The sequence below is a fragment of the Netta rufina genome (genome assembly GCF_964035555.1).
Source record: "Netta rufina genome assembly, chromosome: 3".
Classification (NCBI taxonomy): Eukaryota; Metazoa; Chordata; class Aves; order Anseriformes; family Anatidae; genus Netta; species Netta rufina.
Window position 1 is genome coordinate 61,506,231 of NC_140125.1, and position 18,269 is coordinate 61,524,499.

General features: G+C 41.2%; 1 protein-coding gene across 1 annotated transcript in view; it reads right to left on the reverse strand.

The window, feature by feature from the left end:
• The window catches only part of ME1 (malic enzyme 1), a 174,680-nt gene extending 157,928 nt beyond the window's left edge, over positions 1-16,752 (reverse strand). Inside the window, exon 1 of the mRNA XM_084285261.1 lies at positions 16,475-16,752. Coding sequence (XP_084141387.1) covers positions 16,475-16,579 — 105 coding nt within the window. The 5' untranslated portion in view covers positions 16,580-16,752. The remainder of the gene's footprint in view (positions 1-16,474) is intronic.
• Between the last annotated feature and the right edge of the window lie 1,517 nt (positions 16,753-18,269).

Consider the following 18,269-nt stretch of genomic DNA (forward strand, 5'->3'; position numbering starts at 1 on the left):
GTAGTTTCAGTCATGGCAAAAGCTTATAAAATGCATGACTCTTTGCAAGTCCCTTAGCGTGGAAAACTAAAGCAGAAGGAGTAATTTTGTTTAGAAGGCATTCTTTTAAAACCCATGACATGCTCTTGTGATTAGAGTACTTCTGTCCCATATGCTGCATCTGACAAAACCTCTCAATTGTTAACTTGCCTTTCCTTTAACTATTCATTTCCACGCATAGAATGGAAAAGCAGCGTACATGATATAGAAAGGCTGAGGCTCTCTTCACACCATGATTCAAAAGAAGTTTGTAGCCAGTACAGATTCTGCTCATGCAAACACATATTTGGTGTTGCAAACCAAAATTCATTTGCCTATAATGTGTATCGTCAACAGAAAAAAGGTCAAGGCAGGTAGGGAAACTAGTGTTAGTCACACAACCTCCAACCCAAATTGAATTTCTCACAGTGCTAGTACTTAGACTCCAACACCCATGGGACCAAAATGAGATTAACAAGATTTATCTTTTAGTTACAAGATTTACTGTGGATAACACATTCACAGAATGCAGATCAGAATCAGCATAGGAGATCCAGCTTCAGTTTTCTACAGCCATATGGGTGACTACTGCATTATTGCTGTTCTCCACATAGCAGCTTCACATTTATGAAGTAATAAAGTGTAAGTAAAAATGCAAGTACAAAATAAATGCAGGTGTGGTTTTTTTTTGGTGGTGGTAGTGTGTTTTGTTGTTGTTTTTTCTTTTGTTTTTAATGTATGTGTCACATTTCCTCATAGTATCTGAGGGGTCATTTCTTTGTATTTAAGTAAAAAGATGCAAGTATGTATTTCCAGTGTCAAAAAATGCTATAATTGTATACTTTGAGAGTTTCATTGCTGGCAATTTGGAGCACAGCAAGACAAGCACCTTTCTGTAGATACTTATGTAACTAAGTATTTTTAGTATTAGGTTCACAGATAATTGATCAAGTGCACTCTCTGGTCACTGATGAAATCCTGGAACAGAAAAAAGGAATCTGTTTTAAAATAACAGGTTATTACAAAATATGCAAGGATTAAGACCCTGATCAAGTTATCTTTTAAAGAAAATCTTATTTTGTCAAATATTTACTCTCCAGAACCATAATTTCTGAGAATGTCATCACAAACATATAAAAAGAAAGTGTAGCTCCTTCTGTTCAGATGACACACACATATTGCATTGTTTCAGCACATTTGAAAAAAGGAAAGAAAGTAAAAAAATATATTTCATAATCACATGAATTTAAGTCCTAGAAACATGAATTCTAGCTTCTTGAAGAAATTAATTTCCCCTGAGTTAGAAACTACCAAGTAGTCGTTAGCTGTCTATATTGATCTGTGCTTACTCGTGCATTCAGCTCATAAATACTGAATAGTTTCTCACATCGTCCCCCAACTCAACTGGAATGGATGCAACCCTTACCAGCATTGCCCAGGACCAGAAGGCTCAGAGAAGGCAGCCAAGGGTCAGCTAGCACTTCATTTAATTGGAACTAATCTGTATGTGGCACAGCCTGGCCTGAAGCCAGGAGCAGGTTTAGCTACACAGACGGATGATTTTTTTCTTGCCTATTCAGATCTTCCTGTTTCCTTTGAGCATTCAGGATTGGCCATGATTTGCAGTCCTATTTAATAAATTTCCATGGATCTAGCAAACTGTATTTGCAGCAGACTGCACATCCACTAATACATCCTCTGTGTAACTGCAACACGGCAGTAGGTAGAAGGACACAGACAAAATATATCTGAACTATACAGATTAGACATGGATCTACTTAGATATGACTTTAAAAAAAAAAAAAAAAAAAAGCAGCCTTCTGGCTGAAATTATAAGACAATTTATTCTATAAAAGAAAAATAACGTTGTAAATAGAAGCTAGAGTATAATATTACACAAGACCACGTGACTAAGCATTATCTAAGAAGACTGATTATAAACAGTTTGGACTTTCTCTTCTTTAAACCAAAAGTTATTTTAGCATATTTTGGGATTCTTTGCATTTGTTAAAATATAAATAAAATCATTTGTGCAGCAGAGAACAAAAAGATTATAAAAACATACAACATGCTTAGTTATAAGACATTAACAAACAGGAGAATGAAGCATGGTGTTTTCATGTACTTTTTGAGGCTGGGATAAGAAAAAGGTTTTTCCTACAATAGCACGAGAAGGTATGAGAACAGTGGAACTCCCAGGAAGATGATGATTTCAATACAAGCTTTACCTCACAATACCAAGTACTTCATACTGCTATTCATTCTCAAAATTTCTCAAATGCTGCTTGCCTTTTCAGATGAGAAAACTGAATTACTGACCTAGTTTCCAGTTCAGTGCCCAACCTACTACAATATTTTGTCTCTCTTGCAGAAGCAGATCTCACTAATTAAAGAGGAAGAAATGTACATGCCCATACTCATTAAATAGCCCTGAACTTTGTGAAGTATGACAAAGAAATCTTCAATCATACGCTGAAAGATTCGTGAAACACACCTCAAAGCAAACCACACTGTTAGTCACACACTCTGTTTGAACTGCTGGTGGAAGCAACATTATGACAAACTTACTTTCTCATATTCATCTATTCTTACATGTTTATCTGCTACATCTTCACTGCAGAATAATAGAGGACTCGGAGACAAACTACATGGGAGGAAGTAGTTTAGGAAATAGCCTTAGTTCAAAGGGTATATATCTTTACCCTACAGATAATTTTTTTTGGTAAGAATTACACCTTAGAAGGACACACTCACTTTTCACTTTCTATTTTGAGTTTACCCATTTATTCTAAGAAGCCCTAGAGCTTGGTACTTCAGTGTTCGTCTGCAGCCTGGCAGAAGAGCCGAGGCTCCAGTTTCATGCAGACTCCTGACCTGGAACACTTTTGTTCTGCTGGCAAGCCCAATGCTAGTGGCCACGAGGCAAAGTAGGGCTGGTTGTTTCCCCAGGTGAGATGCAAAATGAGATGTTCTACTTTTCTTGAGCTTAGATAAAGTGTTGCTTTCAAGCAGCTGCTGAGGGTGTGTGGTGAAAGCTGCCTTCAAAGCAGAAAAAAAGCAGTACAGCAGGTAAGTTACCCTTTCTAATACCTGTATATACAGAGGCAATGAATATATTTATTCTCATCTCCAATCGATGTATTTAGCTCTTCCACTGCAAAGTTTTAAATCTAAGAAAGAATTTGTGTGCTGTAAGCAAAGTAAAAGATATTTCAGAATTATCAAGCTATTTTAAGGCGTATTCCTTATTTCTATAGTTGACCCTTGAATGACCTACTAAATAGACGACCATTACAAATCCACTGTCACATGAGCAAGAAGAGGCTTTATCCGGCTTCTGCTTAGAGAAGGCAATGCAGCTGATAAACTTCATCCTCAGAGAATTTCATATGTAACCTTGTCTTAACAAAAAGCAACACGAAAAAAAAAAGATGAACCACATTGCTTTCATTCTGTCCTAAGTCTATATGAATTGTATTCCTTAAAGAAGAAAAACAGCAGACGTCTTCATGTCTAGAACTCTGTTAAAAATTGTACTACCTTGAGCTTTTTCTTATATGCAAGTTATGTATAAAAATAATAAACCCAAGTTCACTGACTTCATGAACAGATGTTTGTTACACACAAACTCTAGTAGGTTTATGTGAAGAACTTGAATGCACTGTGCAGAGGTGAAGCCAAAGCCAAATAACAGCAGGACACCAGCTCTCCTTCACCAGGCCCAGAAGTTTTAGAGGAAGCCTGTAAAATGACACCTACATTTGGCAGCCACACAAAAACAAGGACTCTGGTAAGCAGATGCTGCAAAGGGGGCACCGCTGAGCTTTGAAGTCCTCTTTTGATAGCTGCGACCCTCAACATCCCAAGAACAGAGTTGTGCTAGAATTAGACTGATGTCCTGTTGGAATCAAGACAAAAACAAGGTAAGAATTTCCAAGAAAGACTGGGAATGAAGATTTCAAGCAGTCACCTAAAATGTAACATCTCAAAAAGAATGAAAAGCCTGGGTGGAAGGAGGAATGCACAGTTGCAAGACTCAGTTCTGAAGAAGGGGTCCAAGAACCTGAATCCCAGGACTGGCAGAAGGCTGTTCCTCCCTGCGCACTTGCTCCTTTAAGACCATGGATATGTGAGAGACTTTTAACAATTCCTTATACCTGCGTAACACCAAAGCTACATAATCCTAGTGTCTTTAAGGAATTACTCCAACTACTGCTGAAACACATAATCATGAGTTTGAAATGTATTTTCATAACAACTTCAGTTTGTGTATAAATAGCAACAGATAAATTTATATTCCAATAGCCGGCATCATGAAATCCAACAAGGATTTTATTCCATGGATTTATCACGGACTTGCCAGCATTAGTATTCCATATTTTGTACTTGAATGAATCTTAAAACGTCTTTTTTCAGCTAATAAATTACTCTTTTACTTTATATAAAGAAACTCAGTTGTAATTTCAACAACTTTAATAATGGCAAAAAAGAACTGCAAAGTCTTGGAACTTTTATTTAAGAACCATACACTAAATCAGCAATTATCTTCAGTTCTTTAGCATTCAAAAAAAAAAAAAAGACATGAAAAGTACATTAGATATACCAATTCTTCATAGACATCATGAGAAAAATCTCTGAAAGAAATTAAATTTCTTCTGCTAAAGCAGATCTACTTGTTACTAGCCCCCATGTATTGTGGTGTACTTTCCCCTCAGATTTTTCTGAGGAGAAAAATAGAGTTAGAAAAGGCAAAGCAAAAGTGAATGTTCACAACCTGTGCTAAGCATTCCAAAATACAAATTAATGCCTGACCTTTGTCACAGCATATTTTATAGGTACATACAACAGTTTTTATTTACTTCCATGCTTCTGAAATCTTGTGCTAAGAAACTACTGTATCGTTATTTGCGCATTTTAGCTCTATTTTCTTAGAACTTAAGAAATTTATGTCTAATTCTATCACAAATGCAACAATAAAGAGCTGTAATGTGCTTCTGCAAACTGAAACATAGAAAATGCAAAGTCTGGAAAAGTGGAGTTTCAGTTTAAAGTTCTTTCCCAGTTGGGCTTGTGAACGGGTTTACCCATTAAAAATCAAAAATCATGTTCGCTATCACGTCCTATATGATCAAAAACTTCTGACATATTCTTCCTTGAAATATACTGACAATACACTCCTGAGAGGAGAAAAAAAAAAAAAAACTTTTTTTTTTTTTTTTTGGAAGACAAAGCAGCATTTCTTTAAAACACCCCTACTCTCTCATTTCCATTCAAGGCTGAACGGGGACAAGAAAATAAGCTAACCACGTCTTTCTAGAGGCTTATTCTAATCATTCTCATGTCTTCAAATGGAAGAAGTATCACCTAGAGCAACTATTTTGGTGGGAGGGTGGCAAAAAAAATTACTAATGTCTCTAACTGAAGACAGTAATAACTTGCCTATAGGTGCTCACAAACTATATAACAGCTTTCTTATTAGGTTCCTTTGCAGTAAAATACTGCATTTTAACACCTCATATTTTTAACCTACGTTTATTACCTAGATAGTATTCTCTCCAGATATTAAGGAGAGACAGAGTGGAGAAGTGTGTGTGTGTGTAAGGAAAAAAGATGCAATACCTTTACAAAGGTACTAACATAAAGAGACTTTCCCTGAATCAGGTGCACCTCTCCTGCCCAACCTCTCCAAAAAAACATTTTATAGGACTTGAAGAGATTCAAGGCAGATCAACTTTCAGTGCCTTGAAGATTCAGGTCTGTATGACTTTAGCACTACAGTATTCTCCCATTTTGACTTCTAGCTGTAACTACTGAGCTCATTTGTACTTCTTAGATAAAGACGTTTTACTGCCTCTTTTGTAAATACACCTCCACACACAAATCTGCTGTCTAAGGTCAGATACCTGCAGAAAGAAATCCAGTAAGTCAGATAGAGGTTATTACTGAAAATATTACAATATACTTCGTCATCACAACTATGCACTTACCACCAGTATGGATTTAAGGCAAAGACTTTTTAAAAAGTCATTAGTGAGAGCCAAAATTATTTTTTTGCCTTAGTAGAAAGGGGAATGACATAGTTCATAACAATTATTGTTCTTCTCCTGAAGAAAGCAGTGATGCTATACTATCATATCTCCACACCAAAAGCAAACTTGAAAATGTATCACTCACAGGGGATAAGAGGAAGAAAGCTAATCTGTGGTATCTCATCTGAACCAGGTGCGAAAATCACAGCATGTACTCCATTACAAAGATATGCAGTAGCCATGAATAAGACAAATGGATCTAAAATACAAATTCAGAACTGAAGACTGAGTGCATTTAAACAAAGTTGAACCAAAGGTGTTTGTAATTTTTCAGATCACTTTTAGGGACATTTATTTTATGACTACACAAGAGAAAAGAGGCAGATTAGTGACTACAGCTTTAATAATAACTTTATTATTAGAGAATAAACAGTTTTTATAAGCTAGAAACAGGTACTGGCTGCTACTTGAACAATAAAGTAAGCAAAACCTAAGCATAAGCATACAATGATAAAATTCATTTGCTGCTCTATCCCTCTTATATTTTAAGAGCAAACCAGTGATGAGTTAGCTTTCTGAACTTACATAACAGACAAGCATGTCCTGACATACTTCCAAAAGTCACAACTATTCAAATCGTAAGACAATTATGATGGATTTTTCAGTGCTACATTATGTATTCCTTATGCATATAGAAAGTGTTTACTCTGCACTTCCTCTGCTTCCTCTACATTGTAAACAACCTCCAGGAGTATTGTGTTTCACACAGGAATAGGCACTAACAGTATCCAAGTAAACTGCAGATACTGATTTCAACAGAAAGTACGCAGTGCTTGCAAGAAATGTCTTCAGGGTGCCCTGTGACCTCCTCCTTCTTCTAAGTCAGGATTTTTGCTTCCTGAATTATGCAACACATTACATTAGCAAAGCTTAAACTTTGATAAGACCAAAACTTGTTTTGTTATGCATACAGTTCAGGGGTTTTCTATTAACTTGAACCGTAAATTCGTGAAGTTTTAATATGGTTGATACAACCACCATTTACTTCTGAATTAAAGGTATAATGCTAGTTATAAAACTGGTATTAAGGGAGAGGAAGGGAAAGGCAAAGAAAGGAGTGACTGACATAAAAGTTCAATCTGTGACAGCTAAATAGGATGAATAACAAAAATGATTCAACAATAGTTTGACACTTTTTTGAAGTAACAGATGGTTTCTTGTACCTTTCTTGACTTCATACATGACTTAGTTTGTTGTTTGTTTGTTGTTCCTTTTTTAAGTGAAAAGATTCACAGCATGTTCCACATGGAGCTTGTGCAGTAGCAGTTCCAGAAGCACAAGTCAATGGATATAGGACACCCACAACAAATACCATGCCTTAAAGCATCGATGGGATAAGGTCAGTTTCTCATGTCTGTAAACCCTGCTAGGAAGCAGTGCTGCTGACAATGCGCTATACCCCGGATCCCCTCCTACATTTATTCCAGTACATCAGTGCTCAAAATTACCCTAAGCACTGGGCTGCAACTGCTGATACTAGCAGGGTGTCTGCACAGCCCCAGCACTGATCTGGAGCGAGAACAAGGTCTGTTCACACAGGCAGAGGGCACAAAGCCGCCCTGCCCTGTGCAGAGGGGGGTGTCCTGTGCTGCCACTTGGCCTCAGAGCCTCTCCTGAGGGCATCTGGTTTATGCCAGCAGAGATGAAGCCTGTATGCCCACTTCTACGTAAGCTAACTCTGTGGGTGGTCACAGGGCATCTTCTCAAATCCGTGTCTTTCTTACCGATATGATAGCTTTGGATTTCATAAAGCTTTCTGCTAAAGACTGACAAGTATTTATGTTCAGAAGCTGTAGGACTGAGCTTTCCAGTGATGGCCTTGGTAACTTGACTGGAAGAGTCTTTTATTTAAAAGAAGTTCATAAATCAACATCTTTTAAACAAACATCAGGTATATATATACACTACTGTAATCAAATAAACCAGTGTTTATGGAAGTTAAGGGATCCAGCTTAATTTATGTCCATTTACAATATATCTGATGCTTGAGATGTCTCAGTACAACTATGACACCACTGCAAACACAGGATGAAAAATACACACAGCACTTCATATTTGGCTCCATGTACTCAAGCCTTGTTGACAGGCACGTAGGCACATCTCTGGGTCAGAAGTTCACAGGTACTTGTCCCAATGGGGCAGATCTAACTCAGTGCTGAGTGACGAGGACGGATACATGAACACAAATGGATGCCCATTATTCACCAGCTGACATTTACCAGATGTCAGTTCCTTCCTGACACTACACCTGAGCAGAGGGAATGCAACCAGCCTGCTCATTTTCTTTAAAAGCTGCCCAACCCTGCCCAACGCTACAGTCTAACAAAATTAAAAGAGAAAACCCCACAGGTTTCAGCACAGGCTAAATGTTTAACTCCCACGAACGCATACAAAACACAATTTATTTGTTGCAGTGCAGAGACCATCCTGTGCACACAGGCACACAAAACCAGCAGTGCTCTTCTTTCTGTTCTCTCCCCTTTTCCTCCTTTTTATGCTACTCCTCCAGCCACAGGCCTCTCTGGGACCAGCGTACATTTGGTTCAGACTGGGAAGCACAAAGGACACCTTACAAGAGCTCTTCAGGTTTGCAGGGAGCATAAAGCCACGTGCTACTGTGGATGCAATCTCAGAATCATGTTTTCCAGCAAATACCTCTTTTGAAACTTCTTCGAAAGAACTATTCCACCATAAAGTTCTCAAATGAGCTGGAAAATCCTACAAAACAGACCTATTTGAAGGGTATCAATACTCTGTTCTGCACCGTCATCAATAACATAGCACTACAGCAGACAGCCCCTGCCACTTAGGTATCAGAACCAGGAGCAAGGAGACCTTCAGCATTAAATCAACTGCTACAGGCCTGGGCTGCAGCCACCACGAACAAGTCATGCACCAAATGCACAGCTTACTTCTGAACCACTGAGCAGGCAAAGGAGGAAAGGGAAAGGTATGACACAGCAAAGAATGCACATGCATGGGTACTGAACCACCAAGTGCTTTTTAACTTGGGGTCACAGGTTAACAAAAAGCATCGCCATCACACGCGTTTCACTTCCTTCTCCCCTCAGAGAGGGAAGCAGGGCAGGAGGAGAGAAGTTTGTGCCTACCACAGCTGTAAATTCTGCCTTTCTCAGAGACAGCTCAGTATGAATGACTGACACAGCAGAAATTAATACATAGAGTGAAAAATGCAAAATAAGTACTTATATACCCTGAGACATGCTTTCTCCAGAAAGCACAAATAATCTTTTCAAGGTATTTTACCTAGACAAAAGTACAATTTCTCAGCAAGCTCTTATCCTACTTATTATAAGCATTCAACAATTAAATCAAAACCTAGTATAGAAAACCACATTTAACCTGTTTTAAATATATAAATCCTGTTTGTAAGGTGCTTTATGCCAAGATTGCTTCTACTCAAGAAGTCTAAAGAAAAAAGGTTGAATTTGTTTGCTTGTTTTCAATTACTAAACTTTACAGGAAAAGTATACAACCAAAAAGTATGTTTAATGCCTGAAACAGCTTCACAGCAAAGCAATTCTGTGTTTCTGTGACTACTCATACCAGCTTTCAGTCACTAGCAGCTTACTGCTATATAGTTTACTACATAGAAGCTTCTCATTTATTTTATTTGCTTTTAATTCAAGTCACAGAACTTTGTTCCCACCACGCTGCCTCAGCATTCTTTTCCATAAATGCAAGCAAAGAACCAAGGCCAACAGAAAGAAGAGGATACAATACTAACCACAGCAACTTACCTACTTAGTCAGGAGCAAAAACACTAGGAAGCAATGAATACTGTAGGGTGTACACATAAAATAGAATATGATGGAAAAATAATCTGACTGAAATACTTTCTGCTTTTCCCCAAAGACTTCTTCCTTATTAACAGATTGTTCTCTGTCTACTGTAGGCACCTAACTTCCCCTTGAATGAAATACTCTAGTGCAAACCAGCAAAGTGTACTACAAAGGGCATTGTGAAAAGCCTTGGCTGTATTAAATATCTATCAACTGAATTGACTATTTATCTAAACTGACTATTAGGACAAAGTATATGTACTTGAACAGATTTTATGAAGCTTTCTGGAGTTACCCCAAAGCTACCCTACCCCTCTTTTCCTTTTTTTTTTTTTTTTTAATGTAACACATGTCACACTTACACATGCGCACCTTTCAAAGACTTCTTTGTACCCTTACATTCACCAACTCCTTACCTCTCATTTGGTAACATCTATTGACCTTTCTCCTCCCAAAAGCAATCTCCAGCAAAAAAGGGCCAGGCTCTGTCCTGCTCAGCTGTCTGTGCTATCTCACCTTCTAGCACAGACTCTTTAAAGCAGAAGCTATGGTGGGAAAAAGCACTTCAAATGCTAGCAGGGCTTCTGCCTTAGTATTTCTAGTCTCTAGGTTCATCCTGAAGAACTGCACCTCTGGCCCTGGTTGGCAGCTTGCTCTGGCAGGTAAGCCTGGTCTCCCTCAGGGCTGCTACAGCTGCTCAAAGAGCCCTCCACGCAGCTCCATTCGGCTGCAGAAGGAAAGACAGGGTGAGAGAGAAGGAGGCATCACACAGCCAGCTCACTCTTCTTATGCAGAGCTCGCCCTTGCAAAGCCCAAAACAGAATGGAAGGCTCTTCTCCACAGCATCCTCCTTCAACAGTGGCCTAAAGAATGAAAGGATGGGGTATGTTTTCAGTTTTCCTTCCTCAGCACACCCTACCAATATGTGACCTAGGAAATTATGTTTCTTCTTTCCCTCAGAATTTAAGAAAGAAAAATTCCCCTAGGTCTCAACCATCCCTCGCTCCCAGACCACCCTCCCTGTGTCCCAGCAGAGGGGCTGTCTCTCGCACGCCGAGTTGTTCTGCTCAGATGGGGAGGATCTCCTTGTAACTCGGGTAAGGCAGCCACCACAAGCTGTCCCTGCCCCAAAATTATAGTGTAGTACTGCAGGGTGTAATGGCAGCGATGGGAAGTTACCCGTATTTGAATGCATAAAAGGTTGTTTGTGCAGGACAAACCTGTCTTAAAATAAGAGAGCAAGAGAGGTAGAACAAAGCACAGAATTCATTTTTAAACTCCTTCCACACATACTGTAAATAAAGGGGCTCATACAAAAGTGGTCCTGCATCATGACTGCTCCCTCATACCCCACAAAATTCAGCAGTTTTTAGTTTTTCCTAACCGCAGCAAGAGAAGGCAGTGAAAAACCAACAAAAATGAGGGCATGTTAATCATGGTTAATCGTGTTAATCATACATTGGTAATGTCCTAACCTCTTCACCCAACCCTATGGCACCTCGTGGTGGGCTACCACTGAGCTCCCACCCTTACTCAAAAGCCAAGTGTACAAGGTAGTCGCAGTTCTGCCAGCCTACAACTTACAGCCATGCCTGTTAAAAAGCAAATGGCTCTGGTATGAACTAAACACCCACCTGGAGAACCTCCTATTTCAGGTTGCCATCCCACAGAACAGTAACTTCTGTTTTACAGACCCTTGTCATAGATCAAAAGTGCAATACTTGCATAACACAAAGGCAGAATCGATACAAGTTCACTCTGAAAGGTTCCAGACAAAGATCGTATTGATCCAGCTTTCTGTGCTAGCACAGCCACTGTATCATTTACTCTTGTCAAAGACAGAAAAATAGCATGTGCTTATCCCTATACAGACCAGAACTGCTCTGCTAGGTGCTCAGGAAACATTAGTTTTAAAAACTACAATGGTGTAAAGGGAAAAAATGATTATTGGAGAAAAAGAGGACAGTGAGACTGATCAGCAGTTAGAGAGGAAAAAAAAATAATAATAATTCCTCAAACAGGGTCATGCCTACCAGCACATAACATGAAATCATCCTAGTATTAAGTAATCTCCAAAAAACCTATTTTGCAAGTTAATACAGACACTTCTAACATGCCATTTTAGAGAGTGTTTTCTTCTTTTACCTCAAGATTTATCAGTTTTCTTCTCAGAATATCAGTTAAGGCAAAAAGTGAGCAGTGACCACTGTACACGACCCAGGCAAAGCGCTCACATGTTTAAGTGAAGATATGAACATTACCAGTGGAAGGAAAAAAACTCTACTGTTCGGTATTTGATTCAGGCATAGATTTATTTAGAGGAGCTTCTTATACGTTTAATCTCCTTCACCCAACAGCCAGATAAACCTCACTGGAATGTTTTTGATTTTTCTTAGGGAGGTCTGAGTTTTCTAAGTCCTATTACAGTGTCACCAACAAATGTCAGTTACAAGACCTCTTTCATATGTTGCCTGCACCAATTACACGATGCATGGTGCTTTAGTTTCTCAAAACCTAAATAGGTTTTAGCAAAGTAATGCAGAGCAGAATATATCTGTATTTCACAAGCATGCTCCTCCCACTGTCTGAAATGTGGAAGAAAAGCAGGAAGTAAATGCTTCTGTTTACCTCAGATAATGATTTCACTTAAACTTAAAAAAAAAGTTTATGATATTTTCAATAAATTAGTACATATAGTCTGTGTAATCTGGTAGCAAAAACAAAGCATTCGTATCTTAATAACCCCATCATAAACTACTCATTCTCTCAGCCTGAAATTGATTATTCTGAGAAAACATCACTACAAGCTCCTGTCGTAAGTTGGACTAGATGATTTTGAAGGTCCCTTCCAGCTGAACTAATTATTCTCTTCTATTTATTCTTTCACTTTTCCTGAGAGGTCCATTTTGGACACTGTCAGAAATACAATATTGGGATAAATGGCCCTTCAGTCTGTTTCAGAATGGCTGTTGTATATCAATTTCTGTAGCAAGTCAACAGACTTGCAGCCAACTTGAACCAACAATTAACAAATGCTTAGTAAAAATATGCTGAGGACCCACTAAGATCTAAAAGCTTTACTTACAGGAGGTGGTAAGGACAAAACACCACTGCCCTTGCAGGTGGGACTGAGATCTGGGACTCCCAGGTGTTCAGCAGCCCCATCAGATGGACTGTTCTGAAATTCTCCACTGTTTTAGTGCAATTTGAATAAATGGAAAGACAGAATGTGGAGCAATAATTCACAAGCATGTTAACACTTAGCAATGGTGACAGTGGTCAGTCAGAGGATGGTGGTAACAATAAAGCATCTGGGGAGGGGACAGAGTCCTCCAGAATTAAGATTTAATTGAATCACTTATATTCTGCTCTGTGAACCGCTCTGCTAGAGTATGAAAGCAGCCTAGAAGCAAGCACTGTCCCCCCCCCCCCCCCCCAGTGGCACACTTTCTCCATTAGGCAAGCATTTAGACTTGGCAACTAGGGGAAATGCTATCTGAAAAGCTTGATATTGAAATTTGTGTTTGCGTACCTTCACATCAAGATTCTAAAAATAAGCAGCTTAGGGGAAACTTACTTGTTTAAATAATATTAAAAGGTAAGAAATTAAAGATGAAAAGAAAGTTTAGCATAAAGTGTCCTTATGATTTGTGGGCTTAAAAATAGCATTCATACATTGAGTAAAGTATAAATGAAAAGATTTACAGTAGGAGAGAGCCAATTGCTTTCACACTGCTGTAACTCATCAGCTTAAAGAGCGTACGACTCACTGCCAAAAGTTCCTAATGCAATCTATTTCAATGAAAAGAAGTGAAACTGTGTTTGTTTTCCTTGTAATTCCTACTCACAATGTGTTTAGTTGCGCAAGAGGGGGAAAAAAAATTACTGAGAAGGCTGTAATGACAGTTTTAAACTCTGTGGACCTCAGATGATAAATTAAATCATGATTATTGTTTGTAGACTTGAACGTGTGTCCTCATGTAATTAGACTCAGTGTGTTAAGGTCCACTGTCCCACATGATTTTTGATGCATCACACCACTGCTAAGGTAGGGCAAACTGCTCAGTGATCTTGTAAAAGAAGCAATGGCTTCAAGTGCAGGCAAAATACCTCAATGGGGGGGAAAAAAGGCATTAAGCTTTTCCATCAAGCTTTTCCTCAGTGATGTCCATACATTTGTGAACTATACAGAGTGAAGCATAAAAGATTTTAGAACTATATTGCCTAGAACTTCAACACACATCAGTGGTAAGCGTGCTTCTTTTTGCCTAGAAATGTTGTCAAGGTAGAAGGAAAGAGAGAAGGGAAAAGGAGAAATTCAGGTGTTTACCCTGACATTCCCACAGCCCTCAAATAAATTCCTTTTCTCAGACAGGTTGAATGGAAAATTTTTTACAAGGATTTTATTATTTGAGGACACAAACCACGAGCTTCCACATGTTGTATGCACATTTGAGCTTCACCTGCTTGCCAGACCAATTGTCTTGGCTGAAGAAATTTGCAGTGTAAGTTACAAAAACTAAATTTTACTTATGGAAGAGAAACAAGGTTACAAGTATCAGACAAGATTCAGGTAGTACCTAAAACACGACTTGTCTTGTTTTTCTACAGGTTGCAGCTAGATACCACTATTTGGTACTTACAGCCTACTTTTGCCAAGCGTATGCAAATAGGACTATTAGAGCTGGCGCAGTATCTAAAAGAAAGTGCTGATACCAAGCAATTGCAGCTCTTACAGCCGTGAGATAGCAGAAATTTCTGGCACTTCTTCAGTACCGCAAACAATTCTTGTACTTTAGAATCGTTAAAGGAGATATTTTGTCGACTTAAAATTGAGATCTGTACAATCTGATGCTTGTTTAACAGCCTTGGCAACAGAAAGTGAACTGGGAGTACCAGCTCCCATGCTTGCAGGCACATCACAAACTATTAAAAAGGCAACCATGTTAGCAGTTCTCAGCTTTTTTTTTTTTTTTTTTAATTTTATTGCCATTATGTAACTTGGGGGGTATAGAGCATCTATACTCACCACGAATCACCTGTCTCAATCAAAACTGCTTGCTCATTCTTGACCAGCCCCACTTTTCTTACAGCAAGCCCAGGGATTTCAGCTGACCTTTCCTACGCCACTCAAAACCACTCATTAGCTGGGTAGATGTGGCTGGTAACGAACAAATACTTTGCCTGGCTTCTCTGCTGTACAGTGCACATGTGCCATAGCACAGCTGAGGGGGGAGGGAAGAATAAAGCCTAAGCCAAGAAATCAAACAAGAGCCTTCATCTTCAGCATCTAGTCTCCAGCTATGCTGTTCAAGGGCAAGATGTGTGATATTTGAGGGATACAGGTAGCAATGAGCCTGCTCGGTCTCTGCTCTTTACAGACTACATTTTAGAGTAAGCCCTGTTTTATGTCTTAAAACAATTTTTTTTTTTTTGGTTGGCTTTCCTTGGTTATTCTGAACCAGTATTTTCCATGAATGTTGCAATTGCTTAGAAGCAATCCCAAGTGAAACAGCCTCTCATTCGTTCCTTCTGGGATTTTAACGTTTTGGTTAGTTTTCATTTCACCTGACCTCAAGAGACCTTCTCGGGCCTGCACACACACAAACACAAGACACCCTCTGAGGAAAATTTGTATTCAAACACCCACACTAATAAAAGCGCTATTCATCTAACTAATACATGGAGTTTTTATGGATGAGTCAACCTACCCGGTAAAACTAGACACAGTTTTTGTCAATTCATACAACTTGGCAATAAGTAAAATGGCTATACGTGCATTTGAACGCAGTAGTACCAGTCAGGGCACAAACACAAGCCAACCAGTAAAAATAACGTGCAAGAACAAAGCCGGGACTAAGGACTTCACCGAGGTTTCATGTGCTACGTGAGGTTTATCATCTACCTTTGACTTCACCCATGGTTCATCCGGGCAGCAAATCCAGGGCCCGTCGAGGCAATAAGGAATTTTACAATCTGAACTCAGCAGCTGAGTCAGAGCTGTGCAAATACTTCCATACTCACCTGTTTTGTTTTCCTGTGTCAGAGTTTTATCAAACTGAGCGAGCCCTAAGTGAATTAGGGATGCGATAAGGGGGTTTTGCTGTGCTGCTGCATCCCTCAGGCGCAGACTGCACTCACTGATGCAGGGCAGGGGGGAGCTGGGGTTGGACTTGACAGCGTCAGGTGGAAAGAAAACGGTGACAAAACGCCTCTTCCACCTGCCGGGGGTAACACACAGCACCCACACACACCGGGAGGGGAGATAAGGGCTGGAAGAGGCGGCTGGGCAGCAGGAGAAGCCAGGCAGAGCAGCGGCAATGAGCAGCCCACCTGCAGGGGAACTTGCCTCTGCAGCATCCCCGGGCTGCCGCCGCTCTGCTCGGGGAAAACAAAGCGGGGGGGGGCCGCCGCAGGGCCCCCACAGCCTCCGAGGAAGAGGAGGAAGAGCCCGGTTCGGCGACAGGTGGCGGGGGGAGGCCGCCGGGCGCCGCAGCGGGAAGCGCTGAGCAAGGCAGGGCAGGGCAGGGCAGGGGTCTGTCAGCCCGGCGCCCCTGCCCCTACCTTGTTGAGGTGAGGGTCGCGGAGCACCTCGTAGCCCCTCTTCATGGTGAGCTGCAGGGGCCGGGCGGCGTCGCGGCTCTGGGCTGCCTTCCCTGCTCCGTGCATGGCGGGGGAGCGCTGCCGGCAGGTCGCGGCGGGAGCGGGAGCGGAGGCGAAGCGACGGTGGCGGCGGCGGCGGCTCCTCCTGCCGAGGTGACGGCCCGGCGGGGTGGGATGATCCTGCGGCAGGCAGGGAGGGAGGAGAGAAGGAGGGAGAGAGGGAGGGAGGGGGCAGAGCCGCGGCAAGGCGCCGCCGCCAGGCGGGGGGCAGCGGGGCGCCGCCGCTGAGTCACCGCCGGCCCCGCGCACCCCCGCCCGCGGCCGGCCCCGAGGGGCGAGGGGCGGCGGTGGCGGGGTCGGAGCCGCCCGGAGCCCACCCCCGGACCCCCGCCCGCTTCGCCCCGAGCCGGGCTGCGGCTCTCCGCGGTCCTCGGGCCGAGCCAGGGAAGGCCTCGGCCTCCGCGTTTGGCCCTCGCTCCCTGGCGGCCCCTCCGGGTCGCCCCGGTCCCGCTAGCAACTCTTCAGCAAGCTGCTCGGGAAAGACGGGGGCAGCGCTTCTCTGTCATCACGCTTTTTGTTTGATTATTTATTTCACGCAGGGCCTGGTGTTAAGCTGCCCCCGGAGCACGGCTGTGTAACGTGTCCGGACCTCTGAGGGCTCAGGTGGGACCCCGAGCTGGAGACCAGTCCCCCGGCCTCGGCCAGGCACAGAGCCGGTGCCCCTGGTACCGGGAGCGAAGTTTCGCTTTCATTATGTTATTAAACGAGTGTGAAATCTAAGCTTCCCCAAAGGGGATCAGCTGCACGCAGTCCTTAGCCCGGGTGTGATGTGATTAGCTCTTGGGGGTGGGGTTGTGCGCTGGTTTAAGCTGTGCTATTCGGGGCAATGTCTGGGAGGGATGGGGAGCATTGCAGAGCACACACACAGCAGGTGTTGGGCTGATCTGTGCCACTCTGTAGCATTTCGAGGCAGCACGTCCTAAAATTGTTTGTATACAACACCTGTGTGCTGGAAGACTCTGGCTTCATTCTCCTAAATTCATGTATATAAACAGAAGTGACTTTCATACAGATACTGTAGCCATGCTAAAGGAATTACACAGCTTTAAACCTAAGTCTGGGACTGAGGTTTTTGCTATTACTCACGTGTTGCAGATGAATTAAATGTCAAGTAGCAACAAACATAAAAATTTTGTAGCTATGTTAAATCTATCTCCTTGCGTTTAAGCTGTAGGCTACGTATCAATTCTACTACTTCCTATTCTATTAAAAAAAGGCTTCCTCAGAATCTGTCCTTTCCTGAATTTCCTGTTAATTAGCTCCAAAAGAATTGTTTAGGGTTAATTAACAAAGAAAATTTGAAAGGCTTCCAACTTCTGTTTCTAGAAACTTGATTAGCAAGTAAGCAGAAAGATCAGTAAATAAACCTCTCCCTGCCTCTACCATCTCAGAAAGTATTATGAAAAGCAATGTTAATAAAACATTTTGAACAAACTTTAAAACCTGAGTCTCTGTTGCTAATGATCTGCCCTTCCTGAGGTTTGTCCAGATGGCTGAATACCTATCCAAGTCCCAAATTTTACCTTAAATAGGTATATCAGGCATACCAAGCTCACATTTCAGGTCTTTCTTAGTCATGATAAAAATAAAAATCAACATGGCAACTTCCTTCTTTCCTTTCTTTGTAGGTACACTGAAACTATTCTGATAGAATGGTAACCTAAGTGCCATAGTTTTGTCCAAGAGAGAGCCATGT